This window comes from Indicator indicator, chromosome 2, assembly GCF_027791375.1.
Source record: "Indicator indicator isolate 239-I01 chromosome 2, UM_Iind_1.1, whole genome shotgun sequence".
NCBI classification, from domain to species: domain Eukaryota; kingdom Metazoa; phylum Chordata; class Aves; order Piciformes; family Indicatoridae; genus Indicator; species Indicator indicator.
Window position 1 is genome coordinate 16751097 of NC_072011.1, and position 26947 is coordinate 16778043.

The window sequence follows — 26947 nt, forward strand, 5'->3', positions numbered from 1 at the left end:
GTAGTGCCAAGGCTTTGTAGCGAGTGACTCTCTTCCTCTTCTGCTCGTCCGACTTGTTGCTTCAAATGTGTGATTCTGTGCTGAGCCTCGGTGCCACAGCTGTAGCAGATATGCTCTTCTGGTCTACCTCTGGCTTTCTGTAAGGGGACGTTTGTAAAATGCTGGGAAAAGGTTGTGAAATCTTACTTACCTCTGCCTTACCTGTTGTCTGGCCTTGTGTTTATGTCACCACTTTCTTCTTCCCTTTAAAATACCAAGCTACAAATCTAACTTGTTAGCAGAACTATGCTACATGATCATCCAAGTTTGAGGTTTTTTTAATTTATTTTGAGGTTGTAACTGGTTTGTTTGGGGTTGTTCTATGAGGCATTGTATTACAATCCTTTACTGATTTGCTATTTTGCTGGTCCTTACACTATGCCCTGCAAGCTGAGTTTTGCTGCTTTTGCCTCCTGATTAACTTCTAATAGTCTTATTGTAGTCATTAAACACTCTTGCCTAGTGCATACAATAGTAACCTGTGTCTTGCAGTCTACTTCTGCCATTGCAGTAAATCTGATTGTTTCTTCACTAACAGCAATAGCATAGTGAACTCTTGCCCTGTGGTATCTTTCAGTACCTGTAACTGCTGTTTCTGTTTTTATGAGGGAAAGAATGACTGTTTATCAGGTTAATGGTGATTGCTTCATAAGAATAATCTTCAGCCCTTTGCCTTTAAAACCTTAGATTAATTCCAGCTCTAATATAAATGGAAGTTAAATTATAAGTCTTAAATTTAATTTAGTCATTAGGGCCTTTCGTAATCCAAGGGATGGCCTGCAGGCAGCCATGCTGTGCACTCAGAACTTATTCCAAGTGGGTTTTGGCCTGGAAATAGCCAACTCTAAAGCATCCTCTTGTTTAATCACAAGTTCAGTGCAATCCTGTGTTGAGTAGGAAAACCTGCCTTGCAAGCTGGAGAAGACAGCAAAGTCAGCGCCCTAGTTAGTTTGCTGGTGTGATAACACAAATGTAGTTGGAGTTTTCAGTGTGTATATTATAGAGGTTATAGTAGTGCATCAAAGCATGGAGACTGTATTGTACATGAAGTACTGTGTTAACTCTGAGAAATTGCTTTCAATACAGCTTAAACAATGCATTTTGTTTTTCTCCTTAGATCAATGTTCGAGTTGTTACTATGGATGCAGAGCTGGAGTTTGCCATCCAGCCAAATACTACAGGCAAACAGCTGTTTGACCAGGTCAGTGAAAGATTGTCACGGGCTCTTGTTGTTTAAGCTTGGAGTACATTTCAGACTATAGTGTTTTCTTAAGACTGGATTCCAAACCTACCTTTCTTTTTGCTTTCTAATCAAAAGGCCCTGGTCCATTCTAATGTTCCATCACAGTAAAAAGTAAAAACCAAAAAGCCAAAAATCCTTGCAGGTATGTTATGCTCCAGTGAAACCTGTCATCCTAGCAGTGTTGAATGATGAAGTGTCATAATGAATCTAAAATGTATAGACAGCATAGGTAGGTAGCACATTAAAATGAACCTCTTGCTTTGAAATACAGTTTACCTCATATTTCTTAAGTTCTAAAGTTAAAATGAAGTCTTCAGATGGCTGATAAAGGCCTAGGCACAGCTAGATTCATGCAGAAGCTGGTTTAGAGGTAGCTGCTTGATGCAGGTGTTTGAGTTTGCCAAGCTACTAGAAAACAGAAAAAAGTGTGATCTCTATGCAGCAATTATAGCAGCATGAGGAGAGGCTGGGGGGCCTGGGTCTTTTTAGTCTGGAAAATAGAAGACTTAGAGGGGATTTAATAAATGTTTATAAATATCTGAGGGCTGGGTGTCAGGAGGGGAGGGGACAGGCTCTTACTTGCTCCCTATGGTAGGACAAAGAGTAGCAACAAGGCTCCATCCTGTGCAGCAGGATGGAGCCAGAGGCTTGGCCGGCTTGCCTAGGGGGGGTTTCCAAGGAAGTGGAAGGTATGAGTAAGCAAGACTCTTCTCTGTGCTACTGCATTAACAATATACAGGTCTGTTTGGAGATGAACCTACAAAGGTCAGGTAAAGACAACTAAAATAAACAAAGCACTCTGTAAAACTTTATTATTATTTTCTTAAGTAGCTTCCTCTTATAAAACTAAAGCAAGGCTTAGTTTATCTTACTGTTCTGGATTTTGAAAGCAAACAAACAAAAAAAACTAAGAAATGATCTTCAGTTAAACATATTAAGATGTTTACAAAGTGTTAGAGCAATTCCTTTGCACTTCTCCCCTTGTCCTCTGCTAGCCTTGATAGCAAAGGGTGTTTGACTCAAGTAGGCAGAACTGGCTAAACAGTGTCCATTTCTTCCAAGTTTCTGTAGGTACCATTTCTCATTTCAGTGAGCTAGAACCTGCTGGGCCTGCAGCTGTGCAGAGAAGTACTTTAAAAAAAAAAAATCAAACAAAAACCTACCCCACAAAAACCCAAACTCCCAATAAACAACCAAATCACTTTTATTGGGTTTTTGGGAGGAGTGAAAGGAGGAAGCCAAATTATAATCACTGCAGAAGAACTTTACAAAATAGAGCACCACAAATGGTGGTGTTAAATTTATTGTTAAATTTATCTTAAATTAGTTTTGTTTTTTTACTGATGTGGGATAAACATCAAGTATTCATTGACAGATAATTTGGTGAAGTGTATATGAAACCTGCGTTGTTATGGAACCCACATTTGGTGTTTGACCTTCCATTCACTGCTGATCACCCTTGCCTCAGGAAAACTTCCTCCTTCAGCCCCTTTCACATTATCCTAAATCAGAGAACTCAAAGTTGCATCTCTGAGAGCACAAGAACCCAGGCAACTAAAGCCAGGTTTTTAAAAGCAGTGTCTTAGATCAGACAGTGTAAGTACATCTATGTTCCTTATTACAAGGATTCAATAAGAACTTCTTTCTCCCCCATACATTCACTAATATTTACATTGTTAAGAGCCAAGGTCACGTCTCTGCTTTTTTGACCTCCAGCTGAGAAGCATAAAATCCTGAGAACCTGGAAAAAGACAGGATGCTTCAGATCCAAGATACTTCTAGCTTACTCTCTAGGTAGTTCTGGATTTCTGAAGACTGCTTGTTGCAGCACTTATTGAACTATTGGGGTAGACTATCACCTCATGAAGATTTGGTCACATCCTGTGGCTTGGATTTAGAACCTGTGATTGGAAATTCTTATCTGTAGTCCATACCTTCATGGTCTGTACTTCTGCATATTAAGAGAAGACTACAGAAGTGTGCAGCACAAAAACAGGAAAGGCAAAGGCTATTTATCTGTAACTGTTCTGGCATCCTCTCTTCACTTCTGCTACGCAAGCCTTTTACTAAGCCCTTATCTCAGATGGGGTTTACACTCAGATAAAGCTTATGGAGGCAGCAGGCTTTCACAGGTATGGGGAGTGGCCAGACTTGAACTGCAGAACCACTGTAGGTCTAAAAGGGTGTTGAAAAAGCAAGGTATTTTTAAAAACTACAAGATGTTTTCTTTGCTGGCTGTCAGCTAGCAGAACTACCCTGGCAGTGCCCTTGTGCTTTGCTAGTGTGAGTGTTTTCCACATGAGGAGGAAGACAGAAAATAGTGCAAATCTGTGAATAACCGAGTTCAGCTCCACTCAAGCCAGACCTGTGCAGTTAATGCCACAATAGTCTGAAGCATCCTGAGAACCAAAATCGTGGCCTATGCACTGGGCAGGAGTACCTTCCAGGCAGTCACGTGCCATCCTGGACACAAGGCAAAGAAATTCAGTGGAACTGAGTGTCACTGGGAGTTTCTGGCAGTGAATACGTTTCTGGGTGGAATGAGCAGACTTGAGATTTGCTGCTTCTTGCATTTGAGGGAGGAGAGGAGGTCTCTCCCATCTTGAATATAATGCCTTGGTTCTTAGTTCCTCCTTGTTTTGCTGTGGAGGGAACTTAGAAACTGTTTCCCAGAATACAGGCTAAACCATGAATGTCTTTGTTCTTTGTATTGAAACTCAAGTGGTTAAATTATGAAGTATAGCTTAATACTTTCTTATTCCTTGCCTTTAGGTTTTGAGAAGAACTTGAGGGGTCACAACTTCTGCAAGACTTATAGAAAAGTGGACTACTTCTGTTTGAAAAGACATCCAGAGATAGTGACCTGATAAGGGCTTCATTTATGCAACTCTTTATTTTAACAAAGTTGCAAAACTTTTGATGCAACAGGAAGTAGCACGTTCCACATACCCAGGCTTTTCTGCTAGACTGAGTAAAGCTCAGTTCTGACCTTTCTAAAAATATGTCTAGCTGTCAGAAAACTTGTTTGTACTGCAGCAAAACAAACCACCAAGGGGGGTGGAGTGAAAAGAAATTTTGGTCAAGTAAAGGCTAAAATGATTTTCAGACTGTAGCTCTTTTGAAAAAAAAAAAAAAAGTGGGAGTTGTTTTTTTTTTATTTGGGTTATTATTTTTAACAAAACCTGTAGTTAGCTCTAACTAGTTACTTAGGATCCTGTTAAAGTAGAACATATAAATCCTAGCCTGCTGAGTACAGCCCACAGTGTCTAGCTATGAAGCTGTCCCATTGCTTCAACTAGTAGGCACAGACTTCTTTATCCTTAAAAAATTGTATTTGCTTAATGACATTTTTCATACTATGCAATTTTCTTGGTCTGTAAATTTTATGGATTGCCTGTTATTCAACAATGCCACACAAACAGTAATTCTCAGAGGGCTAATCAAAGTGGTGCATTTTTTCCAGTCTCCCTTACCAACCCCCAGGAAGCTCTGGCTTCCAGGTACAGACTGCTGGCTTCTAGCTCACCAGAAAGAAAAAAATTAAGGAAAGCTACAGCAAAAACTAATTAAATATCCTAAAATCATGTCTCTCTCAAGTCTGCTCTCTAGCCAGAGTGCTTTCAGTAATGCTATAAATGAGGAGGATGAAACAGATCCTTGTTGAGATATTAGACTTGTTGAAGCTCATGTAACAACACCCTGCCAGGCCTGTCATACTTTCCTAACTTTAAAAAGCTGCTTCTTGCCTTCCACTCAGATCAGCTCCCTGTGGTGATGCCTACATCACTTTTTGAGGAGCTACTCTGCAAATAACATCAAGGAAGTTTTCCAGATACATATGTAATGGATCTTTCTACACACTGCTAGCCAGTTGTGGCTAGTACTGACACCACTACAGACCATCTCATCATGAGCTTTTATGAGACAAATAACTAGTCTGCCTTGCTAAATACAGTTTTAAGAAGGGGCAGTAGATAGAAGAAAGCAGAAGCCCCACCAGTCTCCAGGTGGGAGCCTGTCAATTGCCCTGCCTGTGTCTCTGTGTTTCCTCAGAATCATCTTCTAGGAACAGGATGGTTCAAGGAGCTTAGCCTATGCCATTACTGTCATCTACTGTGTCAGTAGTATATCTTTGTCTATAAAGTGAAATTAAGAGATGCCAGATGAATAGGTTTGGGCTGTTGCCTGCACCTGCACACCTGCAGGTGAATGTGGGACTTGAGAGGATACCTGGACCTCAAGTGTACTGTTACCTACAATAACTTTTTTCTTTTTGTTTTTGACCTTTCTGTTGCAGGTGGTTAAAACCATAGGTTTGAGAGAAGTATGGTACTTTGGTCTTCAGTACGTGGACAACAAAGGATTCCAGACTTGGCTGAAGCTTGATAAAAAGGTAACAGCCTTTGGGCTAATTGCTGAACAAAGGCTAAAGCTTATATGCTTCCTGATGTGTTATTGGCTGCAACTTTTCTGAGAACTTTCTGAGAAGTGTTTGAGTGAGGTGTGGCATGGTGGAAGTTTGCCCTTTCTCTCTATATGAATTGTAGAAAGTTTTATAGCTTTAGTCAGATGTACAGCAGCAGCTCAAAATTGTACTTCACTGGGCAGAAGCAGCTATTCTTGCTATGACTGGAGGAACATCTTGGCTAATGATGGTGTTAGTTTCTGCTTGTGCAGGATCAGTTGTTGCACTAATCATCCTTCTGGTGCCTCTGATGTGCTCTTGTTTGTGGACTTATATGAGGCTATAAACTGTTTTTCTTGATGGGGCAGTCAGTAACATACCTCTAATGTCAGGAAGCTATTCTCTGTCAAATGAATACAATGCTAGATGGGTTTGCCATCTGATACAGCATGGTAAATCATTCTCCAGTGACCAAGGTTTGCTGTGCAAACAGAATTTTCCTGGCTTAGTTGGAAAACACAACGCATCTCCCCTGTGTTCTCATACCAGTGAGCAGCCAGAATAAAGGAATTTCAATAATGAGTTGCCAGTATTTGCCTCTTAAGGCAAACATCCCAAATATTCTTTTTTGCCTGTATAAAGACAATTTATTATATTGTTTGCAACCCTGCTTACTTGTGGTATCACCTCTGTCTTCAGGTTTCTGCTCAAGAAATCAGAAAGGAGAATCCCCTCCAGTTCAAATTCCGTGCCAAGTTCTTCCCAGAGGATGTGTCTGAAGAGCTGATCCAGGACATTACGCAGAAGCTCTTCTTCCTGCAGGTGAAGGAAGGGATCCTCAGTGATGAGATCTACTGTCCTCCTGAAACAGCAGTGCTTCTTGGCTCCTATGCTGTGCAAGCCAAGTTTGGAGACTACAACAAAGATGTACACAAGCCTGGATACCTCAATTCAGAGCGTCTGATCCCCCAAAGGTGAAGAGTTGGTTGATGCAGTCCCCTACCCATCCCATTTTTTGGTTTAGTTTGTTTTTCTTGTCTATTTTAAAACTCAAGAATTTGCATTCTAGTTGAATAGAAAGGACTTCACTGAAAGCATGATTTAAATACATTTTTCTATTGAACTGTATGCATTTGAGTTGTTTCCTTCTTTTATCTTTTTGTCATTTAAGGTATGTTTTTGTGCTCTCTCCTTGGGTTGGTTGGGGAGAGGAAGTATAAATATAAATTCATCTTTTCTTTCCTAAACTTTGCTGCCATGCTGGTAACTAGTAATATGAATGGCTTCTCCTTAAAAATAGCAACATTGAGTTAAAAATGTGTCATCCCTGGAGAAGGTTGAGTCATGTGTCCTTAATCCTATTGTGAAGTTCTAAAAATCTTGTATGGAAACAACAACTTGAGCCTACATAGTCCATTCCCACAGAGGACATTCTTGGGCTCAGTAAGATAATCCTCTTGGTTTCAGTAAGGCCTCACAGGACTGATTTTTCAGTAAGACTATAGCAAAAATCAGCATCAACGAATACTGCAGAACATAAAGTCCAATATTGCTAATACCTCTTTCTTTCCTTGTGCAGGGTGATGGACCAGCATAAACTCTCCAGAGAGCAGTGGGAAGAACGGATCCAGGTGTGGCATGCTGAACACAGTGGCATGCTCAAGTAAGTGTTTTGTATTGGTCCTTAGGCTGTTCACTTGGCTGGTTGATTACCTTAAGCTTGTAGTTCTACAACACAGACTTTTGAAACTGACCCCAAGAACTGCCTGTGTGGGGGAACTCCTGGTGTGTATGTTCTAGTCCAGCATTAAATCACATAGTAATACTCAGTAGGACATTTGCACTGGTCATGAGAACAGTGTCTTGGATGAGTTCCTGAAGATCCTGGACCTAGGCACAATGTATCAGTGATGACTTCAAGTGGGGGGGAAAAGTAAAGGTGTATCTCAAACCCTTGTGCTCATTGAAGCATTTGCATTGGCAGATGGGAAAAGTTCAGATACTGTAGCTTTCCTACTGCCTACACATTGAGAGAAGCATGAATGCTGAGATGAGTGTTGCTAATTTTCTGTCTGGAAATACTAGGGCTTGGTAAATGGGAGAGGTCTGGGGGTGTGTTTGTAGGTGTGATATCATAATTTCTAAAGTGAATCCCAAATGATGCATGTTCAACTCTAACTCCTGCATTTGTGTGGGTTTAGGAAAAGCTATGTGTTTGTTTTGAGGTCTTTGTGCTTTCTGAGATAGCCCAACAAACGAGAGGCTGAAATCTTGCTATCCTTCATGTCTCAACTAGAGAGAACGCTATGCTGGAATACCTGAAGATTGCTCAAGACCTGGAGATGTATGGAATCAACTATTTTGAAATCAAGAATAAGAAAGGAACTGACCTCTGGCTGGGGGTTGATGCCTTGGGGCTCAACATCTATGAAAAAGATGATAAGTAAGGCTTTTATTTGTTACCTCTGATCTTCCAGTGTGTGGGCCAGCCTGGGAGCCAAGAGTCATTTCTCATTTACAGAATCAGGGCAAAGTTTAAAGCTTGCCTGTGTTCCAATTTTGGATCAGTAGGTGAAGCTGTGATAGAAAATGAGCTTTGGCTTCCATTTATGCTTTCATGACTTGTCTGACCTGCTAATGCTACTTACTGTATAAGAAGAGGAGTCGGTGCCATTTGCACAGTGCACAGCTGTAGAGTTGAACCCTGAACTAAGGAGTTTACCAAGCTTTTGCTTGAGTCAGGTTGCCAGGTACACCAGCAGTGAACTCAGTACAAGACCGACCTCAGTAACTAACATATCTGCAGTGTTTGGACATCTAAGACCATTCCTGTAGTGAGGTTATGATAGATGTATGCACAACCACATCGTTCTGAAAGAGGCAGATTATGGGGTAGACACAAAACCAAAGCTGGATGACACACCCAAGGACAAGTTAAGCTTTATAGTTACTGTGAATGATGCTGAGGTGTGCATCGTTTTAGTCAGCCCTTCTGGTGAAGACAAAGCCATTACATATGTTTTTTTTTTTTTTATACATATATATATGTATACATAAAATTGGATAGTAGATGGGAAATCACAGCCTACGTGTGTAAGTAAACATAAAAGGAAGGTGAGAACAGCTGTGTCTAAGCCTGCTAGTCTCCTGTAATACTTCACAACTGAAGGGGAGTTAAAACAGATGTTTTTAGAGGAAGGGTTGCTGTTTAGATTGCTTCCCTGCACCCCTCCTCATCTGAGATTTCATTTGTTCTGCATTTTAGTCCCCAGAAAGCTATGAACGCACCCCAAATATTAATTGAAACTCTCTGGAACTTCTGTTAAGATGGCAAAGTGAAGTGCAACCTTTCCTGCAATGCTAATATGTGCTGTCACCCAGAAAACAAGGAGTGTCACTTGAAAGAGAAGTAGTTTCACTCATGTAATACTTAGGTCCCGAATGACAAGTCTTGCTATGTAACCATGGCCACACAAACAGGTTTTTCGAGCTGCAGAGGCAGAGTGCAGCCATTGACTGTAAAGAGCTATCAAGAGCGTTTGCAAAACAAATACAGGTGCTGGAATAAACTGCATGTTTCTGCTGTAACTCTTGCTACTATATAATTAAGTCTTTTAAGCAGATGTGGGGACTGGAAAAATTGTCCTGTGTGCCTCACGTGTGGTTTGTACGTGCAACATTTGGGGACTGGGGTAAAGGTGAAAAGGCAGAGATTTAGTTGCTGAAGTTCAACCTGAGGAAAATGAGTTCGTGCTATAGGTGTGTGAGGCTCTGTACTGCAGGTCAGTGTCCCACTTCCAGGTATTTTCAAGGTTGGGTTTTTTCTTTTTATTATAGAGGAGATTCTGCAGTAGAAGTTAAGTGAATTATTTCAGTTGTCCATCGAACTGTAGTACCTAGGGTTGAAGCACTTACGCTAATATGATGGACGTGGGAGTAATTAGTTAATCTTAGTCTAATCAAATCATTTTTTTCACAGTTCTTACTTCATGTTACACACACACACTGTTGCATAATCTTGCAGTTCAGTTAAAGGTTAGGGAATGGTAAGTTCTGAAGAGGATGTCTCTTTTTTTTTTTTTTTTCTTGATGGCCGATTTTTAAATCAAGGAGGTTTGTGGGGTTTTTCTTATGCTTGGGCCCAGCAAGATCATGCTATGTAGTAGTTTTCCATCTGTGACAGTCACATTCCTCAGAAATTGCCATCTTTTTTCCTCCTTTCTTCAATAGAAAGAATTCTTAGTTTGAGCAGTTCACCATGGTGATAGATGTTTCTCTAGTAAACATTAAATACTTGTCTTCAACCATTTGCAGGAAATAATTGCTAGCACTTCAGTGTGTGTCAGACATACTGGAGGAGGTAGATAGTAACAAGAACATGTCTTGTTAGTAGTATCATTTAAGTACAATTCTGAATTGTTAACTGCTATCTCTAGAGAATATACCCACCCTTAATAAAAGGTGAGAGTTTTGCTTCGTCAGAGACCATCCCTATTGCATAGCCAACAGTCAGTAGGTAGTGACGGACCAAAATGAGGAGACTGTAAGGGAGGCTTTTTTTCCTACCTCCCTGTGGGGTTTTGGTTCAGCTGCTGCTGTTGGGAGAGCTGTGTGAAGTGTTGCACTCCACTGAGTGTTTAAAAGAAGTGCAGGGGGAAGGAGTTCATTGCAGCATCTCATAAAAATTTCCTCTTCTTTGCAGACTGACTCCAAAGATCGGGTTCCCCTGGAGCGAAATCAGAAACATCTCTTTTAATGACAAGAAGTTTGTTATAAAGCCTATTGATAAGAAAGCACCAGTAAGTATACCTAAAATAGATTCATGGGTACTGCATAGGCACAACTAATAACTGCTTCATCTCTAAAGTACTCTTTGGAGAGGACAAAGCTGAAGATGTTCAAGATGCAAAATGAGCACTAGTTATTTAGGGTGTATTAAAAGCTATCTGATTTTCTATGTGGTGGAATCTAGCATGGAGAAAGACAAGGATTTTACAACTGCAGAGTCCTTTTTTTGGTGGCAAACTAGACAGCTTTATGATTAAATTTGAGACTCTTCACTAGTTCTGTGAGTCTTCTGTGTAGCCATGGGACCCATCTCTTTCAGGGCATGGAAACTGGTGCGTAAATGGTTTGTTGTTGTTTTTTATGCTTAAAAAACCCCACACAAAACCACACAAAAATAATGCAAATGCTACTGCAAAACCACATGGATACATGTGGCTTTCCATTTTAATGCTCACTTCTATGTAGTGAGCACTCCTCAATGGTAGGAATGTGACTTCTGTGGAGAACTGAGATGTAACTATCTGTATATGTTCCTTTTCAATACTTGAAAACTATTTTCAGAGTTATTTTAGTGAAGAATTAGCAATTTGCTTTGAGCTGTTGCAAACCTAAAGTGGAATAACTGGTATAGGTGTACCTCCTTCTGTCAGTCTTGTGAAACTGTTGGAATAGTTGAGAAAGGCCTCCTCTAATTCCCTGCCCCCACCCCAGTACTTGGCCTTGGTGGGTGAGGACAGCCCTGAGACATAACAAGCAGTTTGGCTTTGTCAAAAGGTGACAGCTTAAGTCTTTAACAGGAAAAGATCCTTCCAGTAATTTGGGGGACACTAATGCACACTGTCATGCAGGGCTTTCTTCCAACATGAGTTTTGCAGGGAGAGTAGCTTCACTCTGTCATGCTGCTGGTGAAAGCTGGTCTGTCAGGCATGCTTCTCTCAATGGAAGAGCCTCTTGCATGTGTTCTACACATTCCAATTAATCTCATGTTTATGGGTTACAGCTTTCCATCTCTTCCCCAACAGCAAATCTGACAGAGTCTGAAATGGGAGACCTGCGAGAGGCTGATAGAGTAAAGTGTTAGCATTGAAATCCTCAGTTATGTTTCCTTCCTTTGCCAGTTGGCCTTTCCCTTCTGGGTGGGGTTATGTTTAAAGCTGTGCCTGAAAGAAGAATTTACTTGGATGCTAATTCTGAGCATTCAGGGAATTGTCTGGGTCTTTTTATATGCTTGTGCCTCTTTTTCAAAAGGCAAGTATCATAACTACAGCAGTATGCTCAATCCACCCAAGATGTGGGTCGAAATCTCCCTTTTTATTTTGGAGGATTCTACATGCCAGTGTTTAAATGGACACTAATGTGATGAGTGGAGTCTTGTGGCACCCTGCCCAGAGTAAGCTTTTTAATTCTTAGGCCTGGCTACATACTCTCAATATCTGCAGCACATTATCTTTAAAATACCAAACTAGTGTCTCAGTTGTGCAAGACCAGGGGGAAGCTGAGAATGAGGAACGAAAGGGAATCTTTTCTTTTCTTATGTGACTCTTTTTTATCCTTTGGTTATGGCCTTACATGACAAAGGCAACCACCATCCATGCCCTCGGTGTTTATTTCCATGCAAGTGAACCTTGCCTCAGGATGGGTTCTGTATATCACAATGTATACCAACAGTTTGGTTTTAAAATTGCTTCTCAGAAGTAGGAGATCGAGTGAATAGCTTAGGGATACAGCTTGCAGTATCACACCTGCACAGCTCAGAGTGGCTCTGGCAGGGTTTAGTGCAGGAGCAAAACACAGCATGCTGCCTGCATCTCTTGCAGTCAGTATGTGAATTAGGAAAATGCATTGAAGAAAGTCTTTGTTGGTGTGTTCATGGTTGTATTAATAGTACTTGGAGAGCTTTTCACTGTTTCTGGTGTGACTTCTAGTTTTCCCAGAGGTAGCCACAACTTGTGCTTATGATCTCAGGCAATTAAAAACCATGATCACTGCTGCCATACAAAATTAACAGCTCGTGTGCCCCTTCTCAGTTTCATCTCTTGCTAACAGTGAGACGATCCATAGGAGAGTGATTCCAATGAATGGCACTGGCTTTATGGTGGCTACATGCCAGTTTGCCCACTGCTCCTGTCACTGTTCACATGCTACAGAAAGGCACAGAGAGGCAGAGTTTTTGTGGTCTAAACGGGCTCAGAAAAATCTGAGCAAGAATTTTGAAAAATAAATTTTTAAGAAATAAGAAGTGTGGCTGTTTGGGTTGTTTTGATTTGTTTTTTGCTGAACCAAAGATTTTTAGAATATCTTGTATTTTGTTACTTCCTGCAGCCCAATATCCAAAATAATCCATATGTTTGGGTGGTTCTTTTGACATTCTTGCCACAGCCTAGGTCAACTTAAGTAGGAAATGTCATGGACAGGAAGTGCATTGGCAGATATTTCTTCTCTTTCTCTGAAAAAAGAGATGGTGCTTTGATTCAAATGGGTCAAGCTCTACAAAGTTACTTTAATATTCTGCGATGCATTTTTAAAGTTTCACACTCCTATCTTGTAGTCCCAAATATATGTTAGCTTAAAAACTAATTACTACCTGAAGTCCCCAATAAAAGCTAATTACTCACTACTGGAAGTCTGAGTTGCCTGCCAACACAGAATTTGCAGCATCTCCAAACAGGTGATCTGCCTGCACTTAGCTGGGAGAAGAAAAAGCTTGCTTAGAAAACTGACTGTATGGTGTCTCTCTTCTAGGACTTTGTGTTTTATGCCCCTCGCCTGCGAATTAACAAGAGAATCCTGCAGCTCTGCATGGGCAACCATGAACTGTATATGCGGCGCAGGAAGCCTGACACCATTGAGGTACAACAGATGAAAGCCCAGGCCCGGGAGGAGAAGCACCAGAAACAGCTGGAAAGGTGAGCTCGAATACTGGCAGTGTGAGTGGGGTGGCAGGGATAAGCGACACCGAGCTGTCAGCGTTCAGCAGGCAGCTGTACCTGCAGGGCAGGAACAGGGGTTTTGCTTAGGTGAGGCCGTGAGCCCCACATCCATAAGGCATATGCTTGGCCCTAGAGCTCTGGCTTACAGCTCAGGATATCCTGCAGTGGGACTGTGAGCCTTACTCTTCTTGCTCAGGCCTGTGGCCGTGTAGTCTGCTGTCCTGTTTGCAGTCTTGAGACTTGCAAGAAAATGTGCAAGTAAAGGGCTCTTGTGTGGTGGTGCACACCTGGAGTGGGGTTCTCCTGACTCTTGAGTGTTAGGATCTGATTTATGTGTGAGACCATGGGATGGTTGGGAGTAAGGGAGACACCTTCAATTGGGAGCATGTGTGGTTTTGTGAAATGGGGTTTCTGAAACTGAACAAAAATTCTGAAGTGATGATCTGTTTCTGTCTTTTGTTTTGTTGTGGTCACTTTATTGTGCTGCCTGGAGATACGCCCAACCGGTTTGCTTGCCTAGCTACAGCCTTGCTGTAGCTTAGGTCTGAAAGTGAAATTCAAGCATGAAATCTGTTTCCAACAGGCAACAACTAGAAAATGAAAAGAAGAAGAGGGAGACAATTGAGAGGGAGAAGGAGCAAATGTTGAGGGAGAAGGAGGAGCTGCTGGTGAGACTACAAGAGTATGAGGTGAAGACTCAGAAAGCAGAGAAAGGTAAAAGTACTTACGCTGACTGACCTGACCGTTCATGTTGTACTCCATGGAAGGGTTTTGTGGGTTGCTGGTTACACCCAGCCTAAAGCTCACTAACATCTATCTCTATGGATAAATACATGTACACACTGCTGAGATCTTTCAGAGCATCAAAGAAATATAAAATCTGCTGATTTATTTGGGAGCTGAAGGACAGACTGTTTTCCCCTGTTGCCAAGAAGGTTAAGCCTTTTCCAGCAGTGAGCAAGAGTTCAGCTCTCAAGCACTTTTAACAGAAGTACTTGGGGAACAAGTGCTTTTCCATTTCACTTTCCAGTAAAACAGAAACTTCTGCTTCAGTGCACAGAGGAGCAGATGGGAAACAGCAACATCTGTTCCTTGTAGTAACCTGTAAATCATGCCAGTGTTACTGACTTCAGTGCAAATATCTTGCAGAAGATTTAATCATAATGTGCAGCTGACTACTTCTGAATTCAGTTACTTGATGCATTATGCAAGCAATTACCTTGAAGAGTGCAGTGATGTTGCAAGCCGGAATGAAGTGCTTGTCATGACTTCTGCAGTTACCTAAGAGACTGTCTGTCTGTAGCCCTTTTGCTTTGACTGGACTTGTGCACTAACCACATCGATCCATCTTTTTCTAGAGCTCTCAGATCAGATCCAAAGAGCCATTCAGCTGGAGGAGGAAAGGAGACGAGCCCAGGAGGAAGCAGAACGCTTGGAAGCTGATCGTTTGGCTGCTCTGCAGGCCAAGGAAGAGCTGGAGAGGCAAACTAAGGACCAGATAAAGAGCCAGGAGCAGCTGGTAAGACTCAGACATTTTCAGCATGAGATATAAAGGCGTGTTACTGTGCCCTTTGAGTTCTCTGGAGAGAAACAAAGTGCACTGAAGGACTAGACTATGTGATAGCATCATTGTGGCATTGAGTCTGTCATGAGAAATCTAGGGTTTTTTTGTTAATTTTCTATTCAGTCTTTATTACTCTGGAGTGTAACACTTGGTTCTTTCCTGAGTCAGTAGGTCTGCTTTGGTGTTTGGTTGTGTTGGTTGGTTTTTGTTTGGTTAAGTCATTACAAGTCCAGCTTTATTACTCAACAGGCTACAGAGCTTGCAGAATATACAGCCAAGATTGCACTTCTTGAAGAGGCAAGGAGGCGTAAAGAGAGCGAGGTTGAAGAATGGCAAATCAGAGTAAGTATCTGCTTTAGAGTTGCTCTGAGGTTCTACACTTGAGCAGAGCATAACGCAGTGCTTAGCCTGGTATGACTTCTCTAAACATGTGGAGACAAAGAGCTGTACATCTGCAGAGAAGGGCAATTTGGTGATGAATGTGCCGTATGCCTGCAAAACACCTTTCGTCCACAAGCTTTCAGTCAAAATTCAAAATAGAAGCCTATATAAAACCTAAAAATGTGATCATCCTCTTGCCCCCTGAAAAAGGGAAGGGGCACATGTGAGTGATGTATGTAATACATGTTGTCATGTCTGAAAGCATTACACAAATCAAGAGGAGGTGCTGCACATACAGCTACGTCACCAGTAACAGCCTTAAGGACAGTGTGCTGTTGCCAGTGGCTTTCCTGGGTCAGGAGAGCATGGTGTTTGATGCACTAAACCCCAGAATAAACCAGTGCCTGGTACTCTAACTGCAGTGGTGCAGGCCAGATGGGAGGGCAGAACCACTGAAGCAGCAAAGAAGCTGAGTGCCTGGTACATAATTGCATGAATAATGCCAACTTAGGAATGGAAGTTCTTTCTCTGTGGAACCTGAATTTACAGCTTACAGCTCTTCAGATAGAGAACTGGATGAAGTAAGTGTAGCTTTGCACAGAACTATTTTTCCTAGACTGTTTTATTGGAAGAAGAGTCTCTGTCCAGATCTCCTGGATGATGATAGCATCACTACCAAAACCCCAAAGGATGTTCTGCATTACTGTCAGCTGCAGAGATTTAATTCTCTCTTGCTTAACAGACTAAAAAAACTTGGGAAGATGAGCATGCAAGTTGGTTTAAAGCACTAAATGCATTTGAAATATTTGTCACTCTTTTCCCAAAGGCCAAGGAAGCACAGGAGGATCTGGTAAAGACAAAGGAGGAGCTACACCTGGTAATGACTGCTCCACCCCCACCCCCACCACCTGTCTATGAGCCAGTGAACTACCATGTCCATGATAACTTGCAAGACGAGGGAACCGAGTACTCTGCCTACAGCGCAGAGTTCTCCAGTGAAGGGATCAAGAACGACCGCAATGAGGAGAAACGTATCACTGAAGCAGAGAAGAACGAACGTGTGCAGCAGCAGCTGAGGGTAAGACAGTGTTGGAAGGCAGAGTAATGGAAACATCATTCCTGGAAAACAGGTCATTTAACTGCTTAGTTAAGCAAACAAAACATGATAGTTTCTCTTTGTTTACAGTTCCTATAGGCAGCTTGAATTCCAGACAAGGTGTATGAAGATTACTGACATCACTCAGGCTTTGAGATTGCTTACATCATCCATAGTGTGAATAGAAAGCACATGTTGCATCCCTATCACTGATCTGCCCACTCATCTAACCACTGTCGGCTTTCACCAAAGAACATGGCTATCATGAGATGAAAGCTTCTCATGTTTAATCTGTATTTAATGTTCTTGATATTGCAGGCACTGACAGATGAGCTGGCCCAGGCTAGAGATGAAAATAAGAGGACCCACAATGACATTATCCACTCGGAGAACATGCGGCAGGGACGTGACAAGTACAAGACCCTGCGGCAGATCCGGCAAGGCAACACCAAGCAGAGAATTGATGAGTTTGAGGCAATGTAACAATGCTTTAAACAAGAAAGCAGGACTGTGGGAAAGGCAGATCTTAATGCTGTGTTCTTGTTTTGGTTTTTTTTTTGTTGTTGTTGTGGTGGTTTTTTTTTTCCCTGAGGAGGGGTCACTGTATGGCACTTAACAAATGTTCTCTAAACCCAGAGGTGTTTGAATCTCCCGTTTATTCCATACCTTCTGTTAAATTTGGGATAGTTAAAAACTCTTGGTACCACTGATCCTGGTAACTTGCTTATTATGCCTCTGCTTAGTGCCAAAAGGCCTTTTGTCACATCCTTCTAAAGAGCAACACAAGTTTTACTAGGCCATGCATATTGAAAATGCATGTCCTGTGCAGGTGCTGGATTCAGCTTGGTCTAAAAATAAGCAGCTGTGGGTGAATTTTGTGCCATATGACTTTGTATTACTAGTTAAGTACAACAGTTGAGAAGCCAGGTTGTGGAACTCAGGATTTGCAAGCACTTGTGCAACAGGTGTATCTGTGTGTACATGTGTGCGCGTGTGTTTGTACACCCTGTTTTTTCCCTTGGTCCTGATGCCCACATTTCCCTCCCTCTCCCTGTTCCCTGCAAGAACTGACAACACCTCAGAACTACTTCTTGTAGAAATTAGGCTTTTTATGGTTGCTGTTCTCAACAGGAGTAACTCTGCAGTGATGGCTCAGAAGTGTGGCACAGGGCTACTGATCCCTCCTCACATAACAACTAGGCAAATACTCATCTGGAATCTAACACACTACAGTGTTTGCATTCCAGCTTTGTTCTTGATTAGTTATAGTGTAGTATTTATATATATATATATTAAAAAGAACATGCAATACATGAATTGCAATACTAGTTTAAAGGGAAGTAGTTTTGCTCTGTATATTTTGTTACCTTTCAGATTTAATGAGACTTGCCTCTGTAAAAATGCTTCAACAATACTGTAGCCAGATACAGTGCAGCTGATTATTTGCTGTAAGGCATTATTTGTAAAGATCATTTTTTTACTTAATGAAAACTGTTATGTACACATGATCCAATATATACAATTTTACTGCACCTATTTTTCTAACAAATTTTCTAATGTTTTTTTAAATGTTTTGATTCAAGGTTTCAGACTCCAAAGATGAAGGGACTGCTTGTTTATATCACAGTTGTATTCTCTCTAGTAGAGAGCATTTCTGTGACCATTCCTTCCCCATTAATCCCCCCATTTCCTTGAAAATCTGTTAGAAAGTGAGATACAGTATGTTGTCAGCTCTTCTCTTCCATTTACAACATCTATGCTGCTTTGTATTTGAGTTGAATCTTGTGTGTTTTTTATGTGCAGCAGCAAACATTGAAATAAAAGATCTGCAAAGTAACAAGGGGCTTGAGTCAAACATTTCTTAAGCAGGCTGTATTTTGTATAAGGTGTGCTACTGCTCGTTTAGTTCCTGAGCTTCACCTATGAATCCCTCTCTCTTTAACTCATGTCCTTAAAAGCCACATCAGCCTGGAAAGGAAGAAAGGGCAGTACTTGCTGTAATGGGTAGAGGTATCTAACAGCACCACTAGTTAGTTACAGTCCTGTAGATGAAGTTTCTGCTGACTGTGCCACTACATGGGAGGCAAAGTCAACTGACAGAATTTAGGCTTTAAGTTTGCACTTCCACCAGTTCACATGAATAAATTATAACCTTAGCTAAACTCTTGTCCTGTGTTGTATACCACATGGATCAGATTTGTTAGTACTTTCTTACATCAGCAATTAATAGAATAAATGTAGTTGTAGGAAATTTCTTAACTCTTTAACAGTTATTTTCTCTAATAAGAATTCTGTCTGTGATTACATTAAATATTTATACTTCTGCTGTGCCTAGAAATGGAAAATTGCATATCATCTGGCTACTGTTGCCTTCTCACACACACAATGCATTTCAAACAGTTTGTCACTGCTAAAGAAACAATACTAACATTACACTCCAGCTAGAGCCACAGATAATGAAGCCTTAACTTGCAAATGCATAACTATTTCCCAAAAGCTGCAGTAGGCACTGTTGAAGTGTATGTTTCCCAGACCTGAAAGGTGTCACCTGAATGTAAAAACAAACAAACAAAAAAAAAAACAGATGAAGGAAATAGTGCTGTGCAGTAATATCTCATGATTTAAAGTTTTCCTTATTTGAATGCAGTACAAGTGTAAAGTCCATCCACATGTTGGGGCTGTGGAGCAGTTCCTGCCACTGGAGCACTGACTGAGAAACAAGGTCTGCAGAGCCAAATGCCTTATCTGCAAAAAAAGCAAAAGGGAAGGTCATAGAGTAACTTCTTTTCACATGGCCTTACCCAACTCCTGCCCAGGTGACTAGGATAACAAACCACCTGCTTCTCCCAGTTAAAGCAATTTCAGCTGTTCTGTAGCTAGGGCATTAAGTGCAATAAATTATAGTTTCTGAAGCATTGCTTACTGCTAAATGAGGATGACTGAAGAACTCAGCCTGCAGCAAAGTATTTGGTTGTATGACTAAAAGCAAGAGGAACAATTGTGCATACTAATAATAGCAGAATGGTAGTAAGTTTCCTGCTTCAGCTCCTCTCTGCTGACTTCAGTGCATTAGGGTTTGAATACAGGCTGGGCAGTGACTGGCTTGAAAGCAGCCCTGAAGAAAAGGACTTACAGGTGCTGGTGGATCAGCAGCTCAATATGAGCCACTGCTGTGCTCTTGCAGCCCAGAAAGCCAATCACATCCTGGACTGCAGCATGAGCAGCACAGCCAGCAGGTCGAGGGAGGTGATTCTCCCCTTCTGCTCCACACTGGTGAGACCCCCACCTGGAGTACTGTGTCTAGTTCTGGAGCCCCTATTATAAGAAAGATCTGGAACGTGTCCAGAGAAGGGCCACGAGGATGCTCAGAGGGCTGGAGCACCTCTCCTATGGAGACAGATTGAAAGAGTTGGGGCTGTTCAGTCCGGAGAAGAGAACGCTCTGAGGAGACCTTCTTGTGACCTTCCAGTATCTTAAGGGGGGGGGCTTTAGGAAAGCTGGGGAGGGACTTTTTAGGGTGTCAGGTGATGATAGGACTAGTGGGAATAGAAAAAAACTAGAAATGGGTAGATTCAGATTGGATATTAGGAAAAAGTTGTTCACCATGAGGGTGATAAGACACTGGAACAGGTTGCCCAGGGCAGTGGTGGAAGCCCCATCCCTGGAAGTTTTTAAGGCCAGGCTGGATGTGGCTCTGGGCAACCTGATCTAGTGTGAGGTATCCCTGCCCATGGCAGGGGGGAGGTGGAACTAGAAGATCCTTGAGATACCTTCCACGCCTCACAATTCTATGATTCTATGAATAATCTTCACTCAGGAGCAGGTAGTCCCTGCTCTATCAGAAGGGAAATCAAAGTAAGTTCATGAGGAAACCTGCACAGCATGGAGTTGTTACTGCTTATAGTCCTCTAAAGTACTTGCTTATGCCATAGTGACTTGAACACCTCAATCATTTTGAGCCTTTCACCTCAAATGCTAAAACCAGAGCACTTGCTCTCTGGGAAGACAGGGGTGAGAGACTCCACCAGACATTCTTCAAGTGACAATCCCTCCCTGCTCACCTATCAGTTAAACAGGGTCTCTATTCAGTGAGCAGAGGATTGCTCAGAAATTCCTCAGCCTTGAGAGACAGCTCACTCTTATGTTAGAACAGAGCCCAAAACTCACACATGAAATAGCCCCTTCTGAGGGAGTTTCCTTTCTGCATCTCCCATTGATTGGATTGATTTGTGAATGTAAAACAATAAGCACAAATATAAGCAAGGTTGTAGTCTATGGGATCATTGGTTGTTGTGCTTCCTTTGGGTGACATACTGTTTAAAATTAGCCAATTCATAGAAAACAGCTCAAGGAACAAGCCTCCAAAAAAAAAAATACATATGGAGCTCAACATAAGTTCACTCCACCCAACTTTTCTGTGCCTGCTTTAGCATGGCCAGGCTCTGACCCTGAAAGTTACCACACTAACAAAGGGCTTTCCTGAAAATTCCCACTGACCTGAACTAAAACACAGGCTTTAGCTCCTGCAGGATCAAAGCACAAGATTTCAAGTTCCTTAGGACAGGGCCTGGGGTGTATGCATTGGTGCAGTGTAAACATCCTTAGGTACAACATAAACTAAATGAACTTTTTTCCAAAATTACCTTCTATTTTCAGTGATAAAGACCTTACCTGCACCAAGCTTGGCTCCTCCTAGGAACTGATCACTTGAGCTGAAAGTTGACTGGTGCCAGACAGTCAAGTGTAGACAGGAGTGGTGTAGCTCAGCTGGAGTAACACCATCAAAGACAAACAAGTGTTTCCACTGGGGACAGGCTTCTCTCTTCAGGACAGGAGACTTTTGCTTTACTTCTGCTTGGTCTGGAAGGATAAGACACCTTCCCAAAAACAATGAGAGGTCAGCAAGGTTACTGATTTCCCAACCAGAAAACAGAACATTTGCATTAATCAACTGGGGCCCTTTGGTTTGCCTTAAATAGCAAAACAGTTCAGCTTAAGTGCAAGACAGAACATGGTGCTAGTATGTTTACTTGGGGATTTGCTCCTTTTCCTGTCTGCCCTCAGTGTGGGTACAAGTAGGCTCTGCTGCTCTGCTTTCCCTCTGCTGTCACTGATTGATGGAGACTCCCTGGTCTGTTATTCAATACTGCTTGAAACCTGCCTTTCAAAAGATAAACTGCACCCCCATTTCACTGAAGACAGGTGCCACAGCAAGTGAAATGGCTTTATGAGATGTCCTAAGTGTACCCCAGTATATACTTCTGAAGGCATCTGATGCCTGACAGGCAGAAAGTCAAATGATCCCACATACAGGCTACTCAGTGCATTGAAGCAAAGTTCAGTCCCTCATCTTCTAAAATGCCTAGAATGGAGAAGATAAAAGTTTCCTTTTCACTGTATCCAAAGAAAAAGTATGATGAAAAGGCACAGCTGAAAAGAGGAATGAAGACACCCTCTTGATTTCTGTCTTTTTTTTTCTCCCCTACTATCTACAAGCAGATACTCAAACTAGTGAACTCTAAATTGTAATGACATCAGTAAATTCTTAAGTTCCATTCAGCACCCAAAGCAGGTGGGACCTGTCACCACTCTGCTGCGTGCTGCTGTTGTGCAGACACCCAAATGTCACCATTACAGGGAAGGCTGACAGTGAGCAATGCCACCTTCGTATGCCAGTCCCATGATCAAAGCCCATGTTAACACACACTGGGGCAGCATGTGTGTGACATTTTGTACCTGAAGCGTCAGGCCTCATACATACCCTTTAACAAATAAGTTCAACGTTCCAGCAGATCTCAGCATAGGCAAGTTCTTGGCCCCAAATATCATAACCTGAAGCTGGCAGCTGGAAACTACTTGGCCTTTTTTTCCTGCAACAGGAGCATTTATCACATGAAAGAACCAGTGAGTTCAGCTGAGAGCTTAAGATGCTGGCATAAGTAAGTAGGAAAATGCCTAAGCAGCAGCACTGAGATAAGGACTCAGAGGGTTGTATTAGGATCATTTGAAAGATTTTAACCTGCTTGTACAGCATAGGATTCACACACACAAAGCAGCAGTCTGCTTTGTGATTCCTATTCCAAAATCTGTTGTTTCGAGAAGTAAACACAGCACAGTACCCACAGAAGTGTTTCTCTGAAACAAAGCCAGAAGCAGGAGAAAGAGGCAAACCCTGGTATGATACTGCTCCTCTGTTACAGAGTAGTTACAGAGCAGGAGCCCAACACACAGGCATGCACATGGAGGAAAAAATGGAAGCAAGCAAGTTGGTAATTTTGAAATCACTTGGAAAAGGGAACAAAATTATCCTAACAATGAATTAGATCTTCCAGTTCAGCTCTACATGTTGCTATGGTCCTGACATAAAGAGCATTGCTAGAGCCTGAACCTCTGAATAGCTCACTACGTGAGGTAAGGAAAATGAAGTTGTCCTATCCTTCCTTCACAAAGTGTTTATTTTACTCCACTAGCAGGTGCCTGCTCTGACACACTACAGCAATATTTAATGCACCTTTCATTACCAAAAACTGAATCCTGACTGCACATTTCGAATTGAATATCTACCAAGTGAAACAATTTCTCTAAAATGAGACCACTAGCAGAAGCCATTAGGGTTCTGATCCGGTACCCTTGCAGCCTTTTCCCTTCCACCTTTTCCCTATATTGGCAGTCTCTCCCTTGGGCAATAAAATAGGTGCATCATCTCCAGAAAAAGGTCTGCTGGTAACACCATGAGAGGCATGAGTTTGCTGGTCAGCTGCGTGCATCATAGTGCTGCCACCATAATGCGCAGCTTTTGTTGACATTAGAATGAACAAAGAGATGAAACTGGCAAATGTTTGGATTTTAACTATTTTCAAACACAAGCCACTATTCACAACGGCTGTAACAAGCCACATACAGGAATATTATACGGACACATTGTCAGTCTTTCACTGATCTCAATTCTTTTCTAGGCAAGGGATTCATGTATGCTGGAACATTTCATACCTTCGAACTGGGAATTTTTATACTGGGCTGGTACTGACAGTCTTGCAGACACGAGGAGTTCGCCATTGTGATGTGTAAGATCATCTTCAAGCTTTTCATCAAGCTGAAGAAAGGGACATACAGAAATCTGCATCACTGCAACCATTCTATTCCATGTCCTTCTCACAGCTTATTGACACTGGCAACACATCTTATTAACGGGCTGTACTGACAGCATTTTTCCTTCCATGATCTCATATGGACAATCTTTTTCACACCTTTTGCTACACCTTGCTCTTAAAACACAACTGAACAGAAAAACTAAGGATCACCTTGGGTTTGAGCTGGTACCAGTTGAATAACTGCATTGAGTTCTCTTTGAAATTCCATGCTGCCAGTGGAATCAACACTTCCCCCAGAAACACCCTGTACTTGAGTGCTCCTGCATGCCACACTGAGATCTGAAGCTGCCGACTTCCCAGATGGGAGTATTCAATCTTGTACTGGAAAGATAAACAGCATTAACAAAGCAACACACAGGATGAACACAGACCTATGCTCGTTATGTGCTCAGAGGACGTGCAGCCGCAGCACGGCTGAAGGCGTCTGGACACAGACAGAACTGTCTTCTCTGAATGTGCCTCCTAATCTGTATATTGCCCCACTGCTTAAATGCAGCACTCAAATATGAAACAACAGTCCAGGAATACCTTGCTCTGTCTGGGTAAAGATTTTGATTAGAAATTCAGAACTTTAAATAATTCTTGACCATTTTTGCTGTCAGTATTTTTTTTTCCTGGTTTACGCTCTCTGCATGATTTGGCTCCTCTCCAGGCCAGCTCAAAATTAAGACACCTAACGAAGATGCTAAAACTCCCACTCTGGTCAGTGGACATCTACTAAATGCAGAAAGGGGAAAGGAATTAATTCAGCTGACCACTAATTCAAGCCCTGATCCACTTCCAGAACAGAGATTCTTTTTTGGAGACATGAGACTAGCGAACATGACACCCAGCCTACAGGTGACCTGCATCCACCTCGACTGGAAACTGGAGGCAATGGCCTGGACAAGGACCTGGCTACCCACGTTTAGGCTTCTGAATCACAAGTTGGGTGTTGGCTCTGAGGCTAATCACCCTGGGCTCAAGTGATTTCCAAGAGCACTTGCACACCTCACACATGCAGCTACCTACATGCAAGTGCCTTAATTTGCAGCTGAATCTCACTGAGCTGGATCTCGGTGTCATGATGCATTTTACCTGCACTAGCACTATAATTTTTTGATTACTTCTGCTACTCTGGATAAACTAATAATTAAATAAATTGAAAAGATTTCTAACTAAACTACCTTTAATGTTCATGCAGCCAGCTCAGGCATGGCTCAAAAATTAGGACAAATTACTCCAACTTCAGGCTCTTTTTTTCTCCCAACTTTATATACAGGCTTTTGGCTATATAAGAATTGTATACATTACTTTTTTTTTTTTGGTTGTTGTTACAACACTTCCATAACGCTCTTTTCAAACATTTTGCCTGCTTCACTTACTACAAATTCTTGATGTTCACACACACTGTGTGAAAGATGGGGCTAACACTGAAGACTTTTGTAAAGGGAGCAACTACACTAGTTGCCCCTCCATTAGCTTTGTCTTATGTCTCCCAAGACAACATTATTGAAGAACTCATCATTTTATGTGCCTCTGCACACAAAAAAATTATTTGGTAGTGATATGAGTACAAAACTGGAGCTGTGAACAACCAAACTAAGCCAGCCTCTCTCAGCTGGCAGTATTCAGCTTCAGCTTTGCATTTCATTAAGTGTCTGTGAAGTGAGAATAATGCTTCCTATTTTCTACCCAGACTTCTTACCAGGATGCAAGAAGTAATAATGCAAGGCATTAAGGAATTAAAATCATAACTGTTTTTCTCTGGGAGGTTTAATAATGTCTGAAATTAGACACTGCAAAGAGATGGCCTGACATCAGTTGCACAGGGAAAAAGAAAGCAGACAACTTCAGAGGTGGTGGAATTCAGTTACCATTTTCATGGACAAAGGCAGACTCTTCTAATGATCTACAACTTACTACTGTAACTCTAAAAACATTTTCTCTTATTTGGAGTGAAAAACATAATTTAAAAATTAGTATTATCAGTGACTCCTAGATTTTCCCCATCAGGACAGTTCTGAAATTGCAGTATTGACCATTACAAAAGGAAACACAGAAGAGCACATATAGCAGCACAAAATTGCAAATAGTACCTTCAAAGTTTCATCAAATTCTGGATTCACTGTGCTCTTTTTGATAGCTGTCTTCCGCTTGCTCCGAGGAGATTTATCAGGAAGTAAATAAACCTTAACATACCTTGTAGACAGAGAGAAGGATATATGGGAAGTGACCAGGAGGGAGAGAGAAAGAGAAAAAAAAATTAAAAGAAAAAAAAGGGAAGATTTGTAAATTTGTTAGATGAAGAAAAGCTTTTTCTTCATTCTTAAGCAACTTTATTGACTCGGTAATTTTCCAAACAACAAAATGGCAAATTGTGATTTATATCCTTTCCCAATAAAAGCAGACAGACAATAAGAATCCCTGTGTATCATCCAGCTAATGTGTTTCAATCCTATTCTAATTGGGAAAGGATTAGGATCTGAATAGGAATCTTCTGTTTTCATACTCTTGGCCTCTAATAAAATATCCACCAGGGAAGTCACCTTGTCAGTTGTAGTGACAGTTTTATGATGAAAACAAATAGCATAATGTGTGCTCAATTAAAAAATACCTCAAAAATTAAAACCAAAAATCAACCTTAGGATGTCTGCTGCTTGCTTATGAAGAAAATATCTCATCTTTACATCACCAAGTAGCAAAAAAAGGTATAATCATACAAACAATACATAATAATTCGTAACTCTTACTAATTGTAACAGCCACTTGAGTGAAAGTGGGGGATTGTCTGAAGTGATGGTAAGTACCCTAACACTGACTCAAGACAAAACAGTGAAAAACTTCTTTTGGAAGCTGAGTGGACCAATATCAAGCACCTACCCAAAGTTTCCCATGTGTAGGTCATATGAATATTAATACTTAAATATTCCTCTTAATGTGAGTTCAGTGGGATGTATTTGAGCAATGGCTTCAAAACTGAAGAGCATAGCAATACCGAGTGTTTGCTCACAGCTTGGCCAGGAAAGGAGAGACAGTTAACATAATACTGAATACCTTCAAACTGTACTTCTATCTATTTCAGATGTTATGACTTACATCAATTTCAAAACAGCCTCCTGACTCAATTACTGGGTAAATAAAATCAGCTGTGTATCATATTGCCAGTGCAGAACTTAGAGATCTTCCTTAGGTAAAACTAATTTTTAAGATATTCGGGTACTAGAAGTTTTAGCTTCTTGCTCTGTCATTCCAGATCAATCAAGCTAAATAGTTCACAACAGGTTTTAAATATCAGTTAAAAGTCTGCTTTTCAGCAAGCATGTTAAATGAGTACAGTGACTGCACTTCTTCTGTTGGCTTGGAAACCA

General features: G+C 41.4%; 2 protein-coding genes across 3 annotated transcripts in view; one reads left to right on the forward strand and one right to left on the reverse strand.

Annotated features, from left to right (window-relative positions):
- The first annotated feature begins 1162 nt into the window (after nt 1–1162).
- Nucleotides 1163–16929, forward strand: EZR (ezrin). 2 transcript variants are annotated; one of them, XM_054399292.1, is made up of 12 exons: nt 1163–1240; nt 5580–5675; nt 6387–6661; nt 7267–7350; nt 7984–8130; nt 10390–10486; nt 13218–13381; nt 13989–14119; nt 14764–14924; nt 15219–15311; nt 16177–16428; nt 16765–16929. In XM_054399292.1, exons 1-12 carry the CDS (start codon nt 1178–1180, stop codon nt 16927–16929), a joined length of 1728 nt encoding a protein of 575 aa, XP_054255267.1. In that variant the 5' UTR covers nt 1163–1177. The 2 variants fall into 2 exon arrangements, with proteins under 2 accessions (XP_054255267.1, XP_054255266.1); XM_054399291.1 differs by lacking the exons at nt 5580–5675; nt 6387–6661 and having other exon boundaries at nt 1182–1240.
- Nucleotides 16930–19060: 2131 nt separating this feature from the next.
- SYTL3 (synaptotagmin like 3) overlaps nt 19061–26947 on the reverse strand; it is a 28329-nt gene continuing 20442 nt past the window's right edge. The window contains exons 10-15 of the mRNA XM_054397845.1: nt 25676–25778; nt 23748–23918; nt 23437–23539; nt 22208–22316; nt 21118–21323; nt 19061–19191 (exon numbers count right to left, since the gene is read on the reverse strand). Of these exons, the coding sequence (XP_054253820.1) occupies nt 19061–19191; nt 21118–21323; nt 22208–22316; nt 23437–23539; nt 23748–23918; nt 25676–25778 (823 nt within the window). The remainder of the gene's footprint in view (nt 19192–21117; nt 21324–22207; nt 22317–23436; nt 23540–23747; nt 23919–25675; nt 25779–26947) is intronic.